The sequence below is a fragment of the Aptenodytes patagonicus genome, chromosome 5, assembly GCF_965638725.1.
Source record: "Aptenodytes patagonicus chromosome 5, bAptPat1.pri.cur, whole genome shotgun sequence".
Classification (NCBI taxonomy): Eukaryota; Metazoa; Chordata; class Aves; order Sphenisciformes; family Spheniscidae; genus Aptenodytes; species Aptenodytes patagonicus.
This window is the reverse complement of record NC_134953.1, coordinates 11,180,260-11,196,937: the sequence shown is the minus strand read 5'-3', so window position 1 is coordinate 11,196,937 and position 16,678 is coordinate 11,180,260. Positions and strand designations below refer to the sequence as shown.

At 50.2% G+C, this 16,678-nt stretch overlaps 1 protein-coding gene across 4 annotated transcripts in view; it reads right to left on the bottom strand.

Moving 5' to 3' along the window:
- Nucleotides 1-4,449: 4,449 nt before the first annotated feature.
- Nucleotides 4,450-16,678, bottom strand: part of SEC31B (SEC31 homolog B, COPII component) — a 37,571-nt gene continuing 25,342 nt past the window's right edge. For 2 of the 4 annotated variants that reach the window (XM_076338646.1, XM_076338648.1), the window contains exons 19-27: nucleotides 16,210-16,398; nucleotides 15,305-15,518; nucleotides 14,567-14,908; nucleotides 13,394-13,498; nucleotides 10,467-10,522; nucleotides 9,080-9,226; nucleotides 8,546-8,662; nucleotides 7,075-7,146; nucleotides 4,450-6,352 (exon numbers count right to left, since the gene is read on the bottom strand). In XM_076338646.1, coding sequence (XP_076194761.1) covers nucleotides 6,173-6,352; nucleotides 7,075-7,146; nucleotides 8,546-8,662; nucleotides 9,080-9,226; nucleotides 10,467-10,522; nucleotides 13,394-13,498; nucleotides 14,567-14,908; nucleotides 15,305-15,518; nucleotides 16,210-16,398 — 1,422 coding nt within the window. In that variant the 3' untranslated portion in view covers nucleotides 4,450-6,172. The remainder of the gene's footprint in view (nucleotides 6,353-7,074; nucleotides 7,147-8,545; nucleotides 8,663-9,079; nucleotides 9,227-10,466; nucleotides 10,523-13,393; nucleotides 13,499-14,566; nucleotides 14,909-15,304; nucleotides 15,519-16,209; nucleotides 16,399-16,678) is intronic. The other 2 variants (XM_076338649.1, XM_076338650.1) reach the window with 2 other exon arrangements.

Below are 16,678 nucleotides of genomic sequence, written 5' to 3'. Positions count from 1 at the left end.
AAAGAAGAGCCCCATCACTTGCTTTTTACACGCTTTCTCTGTATCTTCTAAGCCTCCTGGTCTGGTCTTCCTTTTCACCCCAGCGTCCCTGCCAAAGCCCTTGATTGATGCCATAAAGATGCCCTCACACTGCTCGAGTCCCTGTTCCCTCCCAAATCTCTCCCAGAGAGGAGCTGCCAGCTGAGCCCATTCCCCACCTCCTGGTGTACTTGCCGAGCACTCTTACCCTGTCAGCTAACTAACTAAATACTTCCTCCTAGTCTGAGAAAATAATGTCAGTTACTATTTAATCGTGTTGTAAATAGGAAAGTGAAGCACTTTGAAGTTTAATTTATTGCACAGTTACTGTGATGTATACATAACAGTTTTTCCTCTACCGCTTATTGTATATATTCTATAGGCTAAGCAAGCAGCAGGAAGATTTGGTTGATGCATCTCTGTTCCCTTGCCATGGTTGGGGAAGGGAGGGAAGAAGCTGCCAGCTGCAGGACCTGGGGAAGCTCACTGCACCATCACAGTGATCTCCCTTGGGCTGTGAGGTTATCGTCTACTTTGCTGTTTGAAGTGTCCTTTAGACAGATGAGAAGCCAGCAGAGCTAAGTTACCGGCCATTAGACCTGTCTTGTAGCCAATATTTGTAAACCAATAGCCAATGCAATAAATCAGTAGCCAAGTGCTTGCAAAATACTGTTGTGTCTAAGTAGTTGGGTGGTTTTTTTCATCCAATTGCATGTGTGGATGTACGTAGTTACAGTTCCGGTGACTAAAACCCAGCCGCTTACCCATCTGTTGAGCATAAGAAGAGCTGACCAGTTCCCTCCATGCAGCACCACCTCGGCCCCTACCAGGAGGGGGACAGGCCTGCTCTCTCCTGGAGCGAGCCTGAGGTTGCATCCAACTGCAATGCAGCTGCCAGGGGTAAAGGGGATGGGAGGGGGGCAGACAGGGGCCCAGTTGCCCATTTCAGAGATGATACATTAATACAGGCTCAGCAGTCTGTGTGTGTCTCTTAGTTATCAAATACCCCCTCAATCCCAGGACTACTTCATGGGGGGTGGGAATTTGGACCTACAGCAAGCTTGGGGTCTCACCAGAGCAAGAACATTCACGTCAAGCAAGAACAGTCATGTCAAGCAAGAACAGTCATGTCAAGCAAGAATCAAGCCCTTCAAAAATTGCAGGAAACAATCTTGGCCCATTCTCAGGGAAAGCTGTAACACCCGCTTCACACACGAACCACCAGCTGTTTGCACAAAGGTTCTTATTAATACAGTGACCCTGCCCTCGGTCTCCCTTGCATCTCCACCAGCAGTTCCTCCGCCTCCCTGCGGTGGGGATGCATCCCTGGGCAGGAAAGCAAAGAGGTGGCGAGAGCCTCTCACCCAGCAGGGAAAGCTCCAGCACGGGCTGGCTTGAGGACCACTGCATGGCAGAGAGGACAGCTTCTACCCCCTTGGCCCTCTGTGCCCCCCATTCCACGACCAGCTGGAAACACAAGAAAAGGAGAAGATGTGGAAGCTGTTTCCCATTTCCTTCCCCTCCCCAGCACATGGCAGGCTGTGCTACCCTGTCCCTCACCTGCTGACACTATTGCCCCACACGATTGCCCCGTGAAGGCCACGGCACAGCCCAGGATGTGCCCGCTGGGCGCAGTGACGCCTGTTGGTGAAGGGGACATGCGGGGAGCATTACAAGCGGGAGCCCCACTGCCGCATGCTTCTTTCTCTGGGAGAAAATGGCGACACCGCAGCTGCAAAATGTGCTGACCTCAGCAGCGGGTCAGGGCCCGGAGGGGTCCCCCCTCCCCGGCACAAGGAGCCCTTAGCGGTAAAGGCACTGCTGCCATTGTGCGGCAGGATTGGATGCTTCCATGTATTCATTTCGGTTTAATGAAGGCGCATTCCTCAGAGGAGAAATATTTACATTCAGCTTCCCAGGTGGTCACCTTCGCCCAGATGACACACAAACAGGCAGCCCCCCGCTCCTTTTTCCAATCCAAACCTCTTTAGAGGGCTCAGGGAGGAGGGGAGCAAGGGGAGGGGGGCTGCTGGGGGAGCAGAATAGAGAAGGGAACAAAATGCTAATAAATCAGCCAGCCAGCCCTTTTCCCCTCTCCTCTGTGGAGTCAATGGAAAGTGTCATTTCACATGCTAATCCCCCTCCGCTCTCTTCACAACACCTTTTCCGAAAAGTGTTTGGGAAAAGTCCTTGTGGCCCGTTTACAGCTCCCTGCCGCTTCGGATTCCTTCTTGTCTAAGGCCGCGGCCCCCGTGTGGGTCTCTCCCTCCAGCAGGGCTCCTTACAAAAAAATCTCAACAAAGACTTTGGAGTTCATCAGCCTCCCACTGAAATTCACAGCTGCTGAACAAACTAATCCCCTCTCTTGGCCTTTCTTCCTTTCAATGGGTTCTTGGCTTCAAAGACACTTTGGGAAAGGACTTTGTGGGGACTCACACTGCTCCCTCAATAGAAGTTAGTGCAAGCATTATCTTCAGAGCAAGTGGCTTTACAAACAAATACTGCCTAACAATCTCTGCCCCTCCAGCTCCCCCAAACACACACAAGCCTAGCCTGCAGACATGATGTTATCTGCAACAGGATTAGAGCTCTGCTCTCTGTGCCCAGGGATCCTTTCCTACCGCCCCCCCAATTCTTTGTCAACCCAAAGGCCGCCTCACCCAACAGAAAACGCTTGCCCTGTCGAGCGGCGCAGGGATGCTGTGGTAGCATGTGCCCACATACGAGGAGGCAATGCCGAGCAGCCGCTGTCCGTAGACCAGAAACTTGTTACCAGCCAGCAGAAATAGTGCTATAAATGGAGGAGCGCTTTCCAGTGGGGCTTGCGAGGACACATACCACACCAGGGCCACAGAGACGGGGCTTCCGCCACAAGCCCCTCAAAGAGCCTCGAGTGGGTCACCCCACTTCCCCCTGCCTGGTTTCCCTACCAAGAGTTTTAGGGACAGTGCTCGCTGGGGTAAACCTGAAGCAAAACTGAGCAACAGTGGGACAAAGGGGCAAGCAGGAAGGACTCGCAGCAAAGGCAGGATAAATAGCCAGTCTCTGCATGAGTCCATGGGTAGCGGGAGCTGTGCGTGCCGGAGGGAACTGAAGTCAAATGCATCTGAGAAATACATGGAAAATCCGTGCTTATTTCTCAGTGGTATAAGCGGCCTGAGTTAAAGAAAGAGAGGGGCTGGACTGCACAGGGTACTATAACTGGATCCAGAAAGGCAGAATCTAAGAAATACCAGGCTTGTTAAATGATCTTAGAAAGCTAGGACTTTCCTTATATGCTCGTTAAGCAAATGTATGCCTCCGGGGCTACCTGCTTACTCATACAGCATGAGAAGGGGTCGTAACACAAGTGCTGCCTTTGAAAACCAGCTTGCATCTCCCTAATGGGGGACGGCTGGGAGGCCAGACTGGTTGCTAACTGCTCCCAGACCAGGCTGCAAAAGCTCTGCAAGACTCCCTTAAACTTGGTGTTTGCCAGCAGCAGAACTAACAAAGGCTGGTTTTGCCTGAACGCGTGTGCTGTGTCCGTAACACCCCAGAACCCTCATAAACCCTGGTCCCTTCCCAGCAACAGCCCTTCAGATCTTCCCCATCCAAACAATCTCTCTCAGCCTTTACTTCCTCCCAAGTCCTCCAACCACAAGCCAAGTAATAATAAATAATAATAATAATAATAAAACCACAGTCCTGCATATTTCAGAGTTTCATGTGTGTTGACTGGCTGGCCTGTACATATATACTGGCTAGCCAGCTGACAGCAAATGGAAAACAGAAATTTTTTGAGATCACATCAGTCTTTTTGCAGAAGCTAGTTTGGTTCCCCCTCAACTTTATCTCAGTACAGATGTTTCACTTCACTCTTACCTCCTTAAAAGCTTAACTGAAATCAGCCAACAGATTCAGAAGTTATTAACTAATGGTAAGAACCGACAGTTCAATGGTATAAATCTGATTTCCACACAGCTCAGATCCTCATCCTAGTTTAAGTGGCATGGCTTCACTGGTATAACACTGATTTCCAACAGGAGAGGATCTCATCAAGGGCTCTGTGTTTACTTACTGACATACTTGCGACTCCCGATATCAAGTGTAAAATCCCCAACACTGCTGTGATTCCCCAAGAGAACCTCAGCCATCCTGGGGACCTTCTTGTGTCTGATGCAGATGAACAGTCACAACTGAGGCGGGTGATCTGGAGAAGATCAGTTCTCTGACCCTGCAGCCTTAGGGAGTGGGTAAGGCCTGAGATCTCACCACACCAGGACGGTTGCTGCCCACACCAGCAGAGCCCAGAATCTGGTTTGCCCCACACCGTTCTCGATTGCCCCCCTCACCAAAGCTGAGAACTCCGCTCTCAGTGGGTGGCCCTGCAGACTGAGGGAAGTCCCCTGTAGCCAGAGGTGACAAGCCTATGAAAAAAAGCTAGCAGCATCACAAAACACAGCTTTTATTTCACTGTTCTGTAATCTCTCAGTGCATCAAACCGCAGCAATAGAAACAACACAGCAGCAACAAGGAGGCACTTTGACCTGGAAAGGAGAGAATGAGACGTGTCCTCTCCCTCCCTTCTCTGATTCTCCTCCCTCCTAAGTCTCATGGTAGAGCAGGCTGATTTGTGTAAGTCACTGAACCACAGGCCCACGATGGCATTATCACTCAAGCAGCAAGCAGAGGAAGCAGGGCTGGCTGCAGCCAAATGTTGGGAAGAAGCCTTGCTCCCAGCTAGGGCCCAATGGTTATGCTGCCTGGTTGGCATGAAAGAGGTTGAGAGAGAGGAAGGCAAGGAGGGAGGAAGGGAGGGAGGGAAAGACACACACACACCACACAGATATGCCCTAAAATCCCATCTGCCGTCCCAGACTTCTTCCCCCAGGACAGATATGTTTCATTCATCTGTTTTACCGCAGAGGAAATGCCACAGTGATGAAAAGCCTCAGCACAGCCATATCTCGAGACCTGACAGCATCACCTCCTGCAGCATACTCCTACCACCATAGTGCCAAGGGGCCTTTGAGAACCACCTTTGCATGTATCAGTTACTGTAGGCAGAATGAACGCCTACAATTGCACCACGCTTGGAGCAATGAGCTGTCTCCCCCTGCTCAAGTCTGGGGTGGTCAGAGTAGCTCAAGGGGATTCTTTATGGGACCTGAACAATCCCTGCTGCTTTTAAAGCCCCTAGACTGTCTGAAAAGCCCGATGTAGGAAGCCTTTAGATAACACCAGTGGGCAAAAGGCCAACTGTGCTAACATAAAGGAAGTGAAAAAGGCCAGGAGCCAGAGAGAGCGGCTTTTAGCCCAAAACCAGGATGCGACCGGCTCTGGGGAGCAGCGCACAGAGCAGTTCAACCTGCTAGCGTTTCTGAATGGGAGACTCCCAGGAGTTGGAAGGGGGAATCAGCCCTGGGCCTGAAACATAAAGGGCTCAAGCCCACAGCTTATGGGGGAAAAGCTATAAAGGAAGGGGGATAGAGGGTAAACAGGAGACTTGACTATGAAAAGAGAGGGCTGGGTGAAGAAGAGAGAGAGAACCAAAGCTAGCCCAGAGCAGGCTGGTAGTTAGCCCTAGTTGTAGCAGGATATGGGTGCAGGGCGGTGAGAGTGCGAGTCAAGGATGAGAATGAAGAGAAAGGAGGAACCAGAGGAGAGATCCTCACTGCAGCCCAACAGAGCCGGGACACCCCAGCTTAGGTCCCAAGGGAGCCCAGCTATCACTCAGGCAGTTTACACTGCAGCAGGGAAGAGCGAGGCTCTTCTGTCTGGTGGCGCCGCAGGTGCCAGCCCTGTTTGTGTCCTAAAAAAAAATAAAGCAACGTCAACCTGGGAGGGAAGGAGTTTCCCCTTTGTGCCAGGGATACAGGGAAGAGGGAGGATCTCTGTGCAACCTGGACAGCCTGAAATTGCGATCCCTGGGCTGGGAAGTGGCCTCGGGGTAGTAAGAAAGAAGAGAGAGAAAGAACAGCTTCCAGAGCCCCAGACACCAGTGGGCTGTCTGGAGAGTGGATGGGGCCAGGCGTGCTGGCCCAGCACAGTTCCGGGCACTGGCACAGACTTATTTCTCCAGAGTCAGAAGGAGAGTCCACAACCTGCAGTACATCAACAGGTGAGGGAGTCCACCAGCTCTCAGTGTGCGCTGTTCCAGCTGCTCCACACTTTACACGTTCAGCTTGCCAGCAATGGTCATGAGGACTTTCAGGATGGGCATGAAACCAGACACCTCACTGAAACTGCTGCTGCTCACCACTTGGGTGTGAACCAGGAGACCCTGCTGGTAGTTCCTAGCCTCAATGCAGCGGGCAATTTCATGGAGACCCATGAGGATGGTTGGAGAGAGCTGTGGGGAGGGAACAGAAAATGAGTCAGCATGCTCAGCACTGTAACACAGGCCCCCCTCCCTCCACACCCTTCCCTCCTGTTCTCCACCTCATCCTCACCAAACAGCACCTACACAGTCAAGCACTGGCAGGAAGGATAGCCTGCTTCCTCCCTCAGTTTCTCAGCCTACAACAAACATTCATTTAATGCCCAGGCTGGGTTACAGTGAATGCAGGTCCTAAGTAATGACATTTCAGCATTAACTGAATATCTGATGTATCTGAGGAGGTCAAAGGTCCATCTAGCATAGAATCCCATCTCTGTTCAGGCCTAATATGGACACTCAGGGAAAGGGTGTATGTTAAAAGGATTCTTCCCTTGATAGCTATCCCTCCAGCAATTTGCATCAGCAGTTTCAGAGTTTTCCAAGCGAGAGGTTACACTAGGTTCACGCTTAACACCAATTGCCCCTTCCCATCTGGAACCTGCCTATATGCCAGTATACTTCCTGGGGGTAAAAGCACCCTGCAAATACCTCCCCAGCTTTTCCTTACACTATGTCTGGGCCAAGGTTAAGGAAGAAGAGATAAGGCTGGCTGGATTCAAGGTGCGTTATAAAGTTTGGCAATCCCCTAGCTTTCTCAAGAGGATATGTGCTGGTAACACTGGGACAGACACAACCAGTGCAAAGGTGGGATCAGGAACCCGGCTGGATCACAGGGGATGGTGGCATCTACTCACCGCCTGCTCACGGAGCTTCTCATACAAACACTCCAGCCGCTGCAATGCATCCTCCAGCTTCCTTCGGGTTTTCTGAAGTGAAACAGGTATTGCTAGCTCTGCCACAGCTTCAAAGCCACCTCTCCCAGAACCAAGTTGTTCTCGCTCAGTCCCTCCCCTCCTCTGTTCTTCCCACAGCACCTTACAATTCAGCTGCATCTCAGCCTCTGCCAGCCAGGGACTGTGATACAAGCCAGCCATGCCCTCACTGTGCACATACACATGCACACGTTCTCTCCCCAAGATGGGAAGATGGATTTGCCCCTTTTCCCATCTCCCAGCCTAAGCGTTCCTCCCTTCTGCCAGTGCTTGCAGACCACAGGACAGAATGACTACTTCCAAAGACTGAGAAACATCCACTAGTTGATCCACAGGGCATTCAGACAGCCTCACCCTGGCTGACCTAAGCAACAGCTTCTTCCTGGTCTTGAGGAAAAGGGAATTATCCTTCCCACTCTAGGTAACCACCAAGGAAAGGGCCTGAGTACTGAAGCTCTGGTGGGACTGACCCCATTAACCCCGCCTTGAATAATCCACTCACAGGTAAATTATACCGTGGATAGAAATGCCTGGCTCTGGGCAACACTGGGACAGGCCTAGCAGCCTTAGGAGCTCAGGTGCATTGCACTGCTGTACCAACCCAGCTATTCAACCTCCATGTAAACCGAGTGCTTAAGCCCAAACCAACAGGCCTTTCTGTCCATAGAGGGAACCTTTAGGTTATCTCCCAGAAATTGCTACACTGCACTCTCAGAAAGCACAGAGCAAACATGCCAAAGCTGCTGCTACACACAAATTGTCTGACTCTGGGATAGCAGTTTGGGCTCAGTGCTCGTCCCAACACCCACTAAGCAGAGGTATTCCGGAAGGCTTCATGGTGCCCCCAAGCTCTGGGAAGACTAACATGATGCTGCAAACACTGCTTTTCTGCTTCCAGACAGTCTGGCCTGATACATTCACACAACGTGACATGTAGGCCAACAGTCTTCCAGCAACCAGGGTGGAGAAATTACAGTGACTCGGACACAAAGATTGTCTGGCTTTCTCTTCCAGCCAGGATCTCTCAGCCTTTCCCTCTAAGCTCTGAGGATAGCTGGTAATACCAGCTCTGCAGGAACTATCTCCAGATCAAGTCAGTGAAAAAGGAAGCTGAATTAGCTGGGTCATTTTTTCTACTTTCCTCAGAGAAAAGAGCCAGGAGGACAGAACCATTGCTCTAGAGGGGCAATGAGAAGCAGTGGATAAATGCTAGAGAATGCATCTCAGTTCCCAAGAGATGGACAAGCCTACGGCCTAAAAGAAGGAGGCAGATGGAGATTAACTTGGTTATAGGGACAAGACTCTTCCTCTCTTTTCCCAACCAAAAGGAGGAAGCAGCAGTCAAACATCTATGAGGGCAAAAAAGCCAAAGATCAGAGAAGGGAGGACTTACTGGATCAGTGGCGACAGCAGAGCAGCGTTGCACCAACCCTTCAAATGTGGCCTTCAGAGCCTGGTGCTCAGGGGGCACCTCCTTCCTCTCAACCTTCTCCATGGGTAGCTGGTGATACTGACAGAGAGAGAAGCAGCTGAATAAATGCAACAGGAGCATGAAAGGCTGGAGCACGTAGAATCCCCTCCTGCAACTATGAACAGAAAGAATTTCACCCCTTTGCAAACCCTGAAAATACCTGAAAGCAGAGTTAGACTGACATCTTCAGACTGTGGTATAGCTTCAGGCCTCTGTGGATTCCCAACTCCCAGCAGGCTGACAGCCTGCCTGGCCTCCCTCCCTCTCTCCCAGCCATACTCAGGTGTCATTTTCCACCCTGGCAATTCCTCTAACACTCAGGCAGAGATGTCTTACAAGGGCTAGGGAGCAACATAAACCCTGCAGCTGCCAAGTAATAAGAATCTCAAAGGCTGAGTTGTTTTTCTACTTGACAAGGAGCTGGTGGCTGGGAAATGCCCCACTTTCCCTGGGTACCTGTAGGCTGCCTTCCTTGGGTGCTCCTGGGGGTGACTGGCCAGATTCTTGCAACCTGGACAGCTGAGGATGGATCCCTTGGGGCTCAGCGGGCAAGCTCATTACTGGAGCTGTGATGGGGGCTGGAGGAGTAAATTTCTCGGGCAACTGTCAGCAAAAGGAAAGAAAAGAAAATTAAAAAAAAAATCAAGAAAACCAAGTCCAAGGAAGGAGGGCTGGTTACACTCTCCGCAGTCAAATTCAACTTCCTTTCTAACTTGCAGAATGCCCAGTTCTCAAGACGATGTGTAACACAACCCTGTTCTTTCAGCCCCCTGACACAGAGCGTGGGGCCCTTCCTCTTGCATCCTAGATGAACAGTCAAAGCGACAGCAAGAAAACTCCTCTGGAATTGTTCAATCAAACAGATCCGTTGCCCCTGAAAGCACTGGTCCTCAGAAAGCTGCCTTGGCTCTGCGACGGCACGAGTCCTGAATGTAGAGATTAGCAGCAGTAAAGTGTCCAACAGAGCAAGTGTTGGGGAAAATCCCACGACATGGGGGAAGAATCCTCTTGCAAACACTTCATCGTGCCCCTGCTAAGCCAGAGAGTCAGGATAGATTCGCTCTGACGGGGCTAGATCAAAAGGAGATGGCTTTAACAAGAGGCTAATCCTGTTGTAGTGAGCACAGCCTGAAGCAGGTTCCCAGCTATGCTGCCAGAAAAAGGGCGAGAAGTCTGTTCCAAGCTAAAGAAGAGGAGTGGGGGGTGGGAATGGTGCCAAAGAAGCTTCTCATCACACCTGCCAGCAGGCAGCAGTGATAGAAATGGGGTACTGAGAGCATCTGTTGCAAAAGAGCTTAGCTCACAGGTCCTCCAGTGCAATCACTACAAGGCAGAGAGCAGCAGGGCCAACGTGGCAGGCAGCTCACAGCTACACCTGTCCCAACTTCTTTCAGAAGCATCTTACCAGTTGGTATCAGCATCTGAGGAAAATCACTGCGTCTCACTGTGCTGAGGGGAAATGCTGCCCCCAACTGTCAGGTGTGAAGTGAGCGTGATCTCCCCAGCCACTATCAAAAAAGGTATGTGGGCCAGGGGCTAAGATTAAATCCTTATTTCTAGCAACAAGTGACTATAGTCAGCCTGGGAAGTACTGACAGAGGATGCAGCATCACAGATGATAACCATGTTCCAAAACAGCCACCCTGGAGAATGGCATGCGAGTTTCGATGGCAAAGGGTCAAGATGCCTTAGACTCCAGTCCTATGCATGTAATGCAGAAGTAGACAGACCAACATGGAATGAGACCTGCTGAGTGAGACAGGGAGCATTTATAGGAATGGATCTGTTGCATGGAGCTCGCTGGCTAAAAGACAACCAACACACGTTGCAGCTGAAAGCTTACCTTTTTCTTTTGAAGGCCTCCTCTTACAGCAGAGGGATCAGTCCAAGATTCCTGAGCTGCCAGGAGAGAGAACAAGACACAAATGTCAGACTTTGAGAAGGTGGCCACAGCAGCAATTCATGATTGCTTGAATAGTTTGGAACTTCCCTCAGCGAAAGGGCCCATGGCTCCAATTCCCCCATCACTGCACCTTCAGTTCATTTCAACCGAGGAATTTCAGACCCAGCTCACAGGCCCAAGAACTGCTCTTGCTTCCCTTTCTCTTTCTTAATTACATTCTTAGCATCCGAGTACGTGCACAGGCTTCACGAGGTTATGTCTGATCAGATTGAACTGGCGCACACCCACTCCCACACAGAAAGCTTTTTCGCAGCTACCTGAAGCTTTCCACATTCTGCACAGGCTGCGGAAGTCAGCCTCAGAGTCAGGACTGAACCTTGGTGGGGACCTGCATGTGTGTGCCCATCAGGGTTCAGGGAGCTCCTGAGGTTCCCCAAACAGAGAATCTAGCGCTGTGATACCACGGCGAGGGCTATGTTATGGGTGAGAGCGGGCTTCTCACCAACACTCGCAGGAGTGCCTCATGGTGGCAGTCCACAGCAATGCAGGTTGCTGTGATAAAGGAGGGAGAAGTTAGGGGTGGGTTGAAATTTTCCCCTTCCAAAACAATGTTCAGAACCAAAGCTTAGCAAAATTTGCTGGCTTTCCAACTAGAAGGGAATAAACTTAACCAGTAAATGCCTTGGGAGCAGAGGGGTGTCTCAGCAGATGCTTCTGTGGTACCTAGCCTCTAACCTCACTCCAGGTAATTAAAAATCCATCAGACAACATGACATCAAAAGACTTGTGATCACACTTCATTCTGCGAAGGTCAAATTCCAACTACCTTGTCTGCTGCTGTCCTGTAAGGGTACCTGCATCTCTAGACAAAACCCCAGTGCTTCTTTTGTCACCCCCCAGTATTAATAACCTCAAGCCCATGAGACAGGAATAATCTGTGAGAAAGTAGCATAATTCTAAGGGGCAATATCAGAATTGCTGGAGCTCAGTGCAACACTTAATGAGCCACTGATCCTGAACTGAGCTTTAAAAATCACAGGGGAAAGATGCAAAAGGTGCTTCATTACTTTAATTACCTTTATTATTAAAATTCTGGCAGCCTCTTTTTGCCCTCCCTTTTCCCATGATTTCAAGACTCACTCTCTGATGAGTTTGGATCAGTAGTTTAATTAAGTTGGCACTTACTTCTAGCTTGGGGATTCTGTGCCCTAGAACTCTGCTGGCCCCCACCGAGCCTGTGGACTAGCAGTCCTTGGCACTATTCCAACCCAGTGGCACTCTGAATCCTCACAGGAAACAGCTATTTAAATTATAGCCTTCAAGCCAGGCACTTAATCATCAGACATGAGACAGCAGGACCCTGCTGCATTTTGCTGGGATGAAACTCTGACTATCTTGCCTATGCTACTCGTGAAATAGGATTTCTCACCAACCCTGAAAGGAGTGCCCCACGGCGGCAGCCTCCAGCAATGCCTGTCCTAGAAAAAACAAGACCATCACAGGCTGGAGTCAGGGATTATACTGGCCATAAAGGAGATCAGCCAACATGCTGCTGTCGTTCACCCTGTCCCTAACACTCCCCAGGAGGGTGGGATTTCTACAAGTGGAGATCTCTCTTCATTGCACTAGTGAGAATGTGTTCATGAGCTGTTCAGATCATGTTCAAGAATTTCCAAAGCAAGCAAGTTTGGCCAGTCAGATTGAGTGATCTTACAGTCCCTTTCCAGGCTAAAGAAAAGTACCCATCAAAACCAGAACAATAACAGCAGGCAAGAAAGCACTCTCAAGGAAGCCCGTTTGCACTACTGATCTGGGCCTGCCATATGCTGCCATTAAAACGGGGTAAATGCTGCCAGGAGAAGGGAACTTCCCAGCAGTGAATTCCCACAGGGCATCTTCAGCCTGAGGAAGTGATTGAAATCCTTGCCATGGAATCATCTTTCCTTTAACAGGGAAACACTGGGGTCTTTTGTTTCTCTGCCGAAGGGACAACTCCCTTTCTAGAGTCCCACTCCACACAGCAAGGCTTGCTTGGTGGTTTAAGTGGCTACTGAGTACTCGGATTTCCTAAATAAAGCTGAGACTCCCTAGATAGTCTTTTGTGCCTGGCAGACGGTCTTTAGTGCAAGCAGCAGTCACTGCGCAGAGACAGCCCACTAAGTCATTGAGCCTCACCCCACTGACAATGTGGACTGGAAGATACCTAGTCTTCATCATCAGTGAATCCCAAGGGGAGAAATCAGTACAAAGCATGAGTCAGAAAACCTCTACGGTCCAAACTCTCCTCAGCAGATGGACTGAGATTCAAAACCAAACCTTGCCCTGTAACTAAAAGCCAAAAGAGCTTTCCGGTTCCCTTTGGAATAGAGCCCCCAAATTCTGCTTGGGAAGCTCTGCTCCACCACTGCTCATGCTGGCACCCACCTCTTCCAAACCACCCGGGGAAAGCACAAGCAAAGCCATGCATAAGGCACCATACATAAGGCTGCGATTGTAACAGGGAGAAAACAAGAGATGAGTTACAACCACTGGCCTGTTCCTTGCCTAGAGAACCAAGAAAGGAAAAGGGGCTGCTTCCCTGTCCTGCTGCCCCAGCAACTGCCTGAAGAGACACAGAGACTGAGAATGCTCTAATTCCTCCAGGACTGGAGGAAAGTAGAGAAGGAAGAAGCTGGAGCGCCTGCTTTCTGTACCCAAAATCATCAGTAAGAGCACAGTGCTTTCATTTCACTTCCAACATCCCCAGCTGTCACTTGCTAGTCCTCAGGACAAGTATGTCCACTACCCCAGCTGCATAGCTCCCCAGGCATGCAAGGAAACAACAAATAGCAATGAGCATGCACACACAGTAAAACGTGCGCACACACCCCACATTTCACTGGAAGCAGCAACATTGCCTCCCCCACAGGTCTGGAGGCTTCTCTGGGTACTACCTGCATGATCCATGTCGGGATCTAGCCAAGGGAAGAAACCTGAAAATCAAGGCAAGGTGGGAGAGTCATCATCACCAACAGCTTTTACTCAGTGAGTAATGTCCCTGGACTACTATCCCTGATAGCTTTTCAGAAGGAATTTGTCCAGCCTTAGCTCAGAGCCTTTCTGTGTAATCCCCACAGGCTTCACACAATGGGATTTGCTATCCTTGGTTAAACACGGCTCAGCAAAGGATTCCAGGTAGAGGCAAACCTCAAAGCCTCAGTTCCTTCACTCTCAGAATACTTATGGCTTGGAGAAGAACCGCTCAAAAACCTAAGGATTGTCAGCCTTGTTGTTAGGGATCTCCACAGCCGGGCTAAACCTGTCCTGTGAGACAGCAAAGAATTAACAAGCACCAGATGTGGTGATGTTGTGGGAAATACAAAAAGGGAATGCCCATCCACTGGGAACTAGGTCCAACAACACTTTCCTTTTCTTCATCATGCTAGGAAGGACTTCACAGTACTTGCAGGCTGGGCTGGATTCAAACTACAGACCCAGAGGGGAAAGGCTCCAGGTCTAGAGCACTGCACAGAGGAATCCAGAAGGCAAGCACTTTATAGCAACAGGAAAAAAACGGGGAGAACTAGAACACAGCAGACAGAGGAATTTTATCCTGAAGCTAAGCAAGGGGTATCCCATGGACAGAGAAGCAGCACCCTGCTCTCCCAGCACGTCAAATGCACTTCTTGTGTAAGTTACATAAGCAGGGTTGAGATCAGCAAGCCTTCCAGCAGGCATTCCCTGGGACCACCACCCTTTCAGTCAGAGCAGATGCCTCTGGAGTGGATGCCTACTCAGGGTGCACTGGGGACCTGAAGAGACAGCATCTTGTAACCACAACCTGGGGGACAAAGCAGCTGAACAGGCTGAATGAAACTGTCATCATTGCTGTATTTCACCACCACAGCAAGACTCAGCACAATGTGCCTGTAAGGTTAGCCTCAGCACCACATCCAGCCTTTATGGTGACAGACCAGACCTCAGAAGGTCCATGTCCATTATGTACTGCAAACCCCGTCCAGGAGTGTCCTGGACACACGAGTCACACAAGCAGTACTTACCTGTGGGAGGAGGAGGAATGCTGGCTGCTGGCAGGGGCTTAGTAGATGGAGCTCCAGGACCTCCCTGAGGGTAACCCATGTTCATGGGACAGTTGAAAGGTGCTGAAGAGAAACCTAGAGGAGACTGGCTTGCCAAAGGGAGAGGACAAGCTGCAGGAAACTGAGATGATGGGACTGAGGCTGGAGCGAAGAGGGCAGGTCGGGGTGGTGGAACACCAGGAGATGTCATGGGCATGGACTGTCCTGGCAGAGAAGGCTGGCTGGGGAAGGGAACAGGACCAATAGGTCTAACTCCTGCTGGTCCAACTCCTGCTTCTCCGAATGGCTGAGACTGTGACACAGCTACAAATGAGAAAGAGAGTGTATCAGCATCACTTGTTTCATGTGCAAACTACTCCTGATGCTCTCCTTCATGCTAGTAAGTCTGCCCTTCTCCAAGCCATACCCTAGAATATCCATGCTAGGTGTATCCCCCCATAACCCAAGCTACATCAGTCAAACTCTGCCACAAAGTTAGCTGTGGCTTCTCCACCCCTATATATGCTTAGTATCAGTGAACGTGCAGCAACAGCTGCTAGAACTAGATGTGTCAGAAGCACTGAAAAGCCTCTCAGACAGCTGACTTGTTCTTTGCAAGTACAATAGGCCTGTGAGGAAGAAAGTAGAGCAGCCATCCATGTTGAAGGCTTTAGTCCAAGAAAACCTGGAGAATGGTTACGACTATCAGACAATGCTTACCTGGCCCTGAAACAGTTGCTGGAACCAAGCCCAAGTTGTACTGTGGGTATGGGGGCCCTCTGGAATAGACACTTGTTTGTGGGCCCGTGCTGGCCTGGGGAGAGGCAACGTGGTGAGGTGTCATAGACATCGCTGGCACTGGCTGAGGCATGAAGAGGGAAGGCACTGAAGACTGAGAAGGTGCTGAAGGGGCAAATGATGACTGATAGTTGGGCTGCAATTAAAAAACAAAGAACTTGCAAATGGCTGACACGGTCATGTGCATACACACACAAGCAGATGCACTTTCTATCCCTGTCACTTCTCAGGCAAGAGAAGATGATGCTGCTGTCAGTGCCCTGGATGGATTGGATCAAAGGCCTTTCCCACCACATAACTTGCTCAACAAGCTGGGCACCACACTTCAGAGTACTCTCCGGCTCTCAGAAGAATTAGTCTTCAGGAGCCAGTTCCCATACAGTGACTTCCTGGAAGCACAACCAGAGGAAATAATGAAGGGACAATAATAAAGTAATAGAGGCTGGAAGCAAAACTTCCTGAACAGTCTTCTTGTGCAAGAACTGAGATGAAGCCATACTACACTAATTTTACTGAGATATGAGGGTGAGATGGGCATAGGAGAGTGAACCACAGCCCCCTTTTCCCTCAGTATGTGAGACCTCAGTGGATCACTGCACCTGTAAGTCTCCTCCAGTGACTGCATGTGGGACAGGGCTTTGTGAAAAGATGCCAGACAGCCTACTTTTGGATTATCACAGAGCTTGTGTTTGCTCCAGTGAAGGACATCACTCATGAGTTCCTCATGCCTGCAATCTGCATCATCTCATATTACTTCATGTGCCTTCCACAACCCGGTAGCCTTCCTCCCTCTCCCCAAGCCATGAATACCTGAGTTTAAGGCCTACCTTCTCTGGATGTCTGGGACCCGTTTTGTGGGCTGCTCCTTCAGGGGCGGAACCACCCTTGGCTGCTGGAGATGTGTGTTTAATGACACCTACATTGACACGAGTGTAGGGAAAAGGGGGTGGCTGCTGATCACCCACATTCTCTCCTTGAGCATGGAAGAGCCGGTCTCGGAGCTGTTCAATCAGGAGCTGAAACAAACTATGCTTTAGGAGAAGTGTCTTGGGAGTCTCAGATGGAAGGTGCTGGGGAGGCATTCAAAGCAGACCCTGACCCAAAGCACTGAGCATCACCCTGCAAAACTAACCATTTCCCCAATAGCCACCAGGAAAAAAAAAAAAAACTGTAAGTGACAATCTGGGACATCACCTGCCATATTCCCAGGCAGATGAAGTCTCACCGATCCTTCCTCCAGTCTTTAGAGTATTCCCTCACCAACCCCTACCCACATTTGGGCACTAGACAGATTTG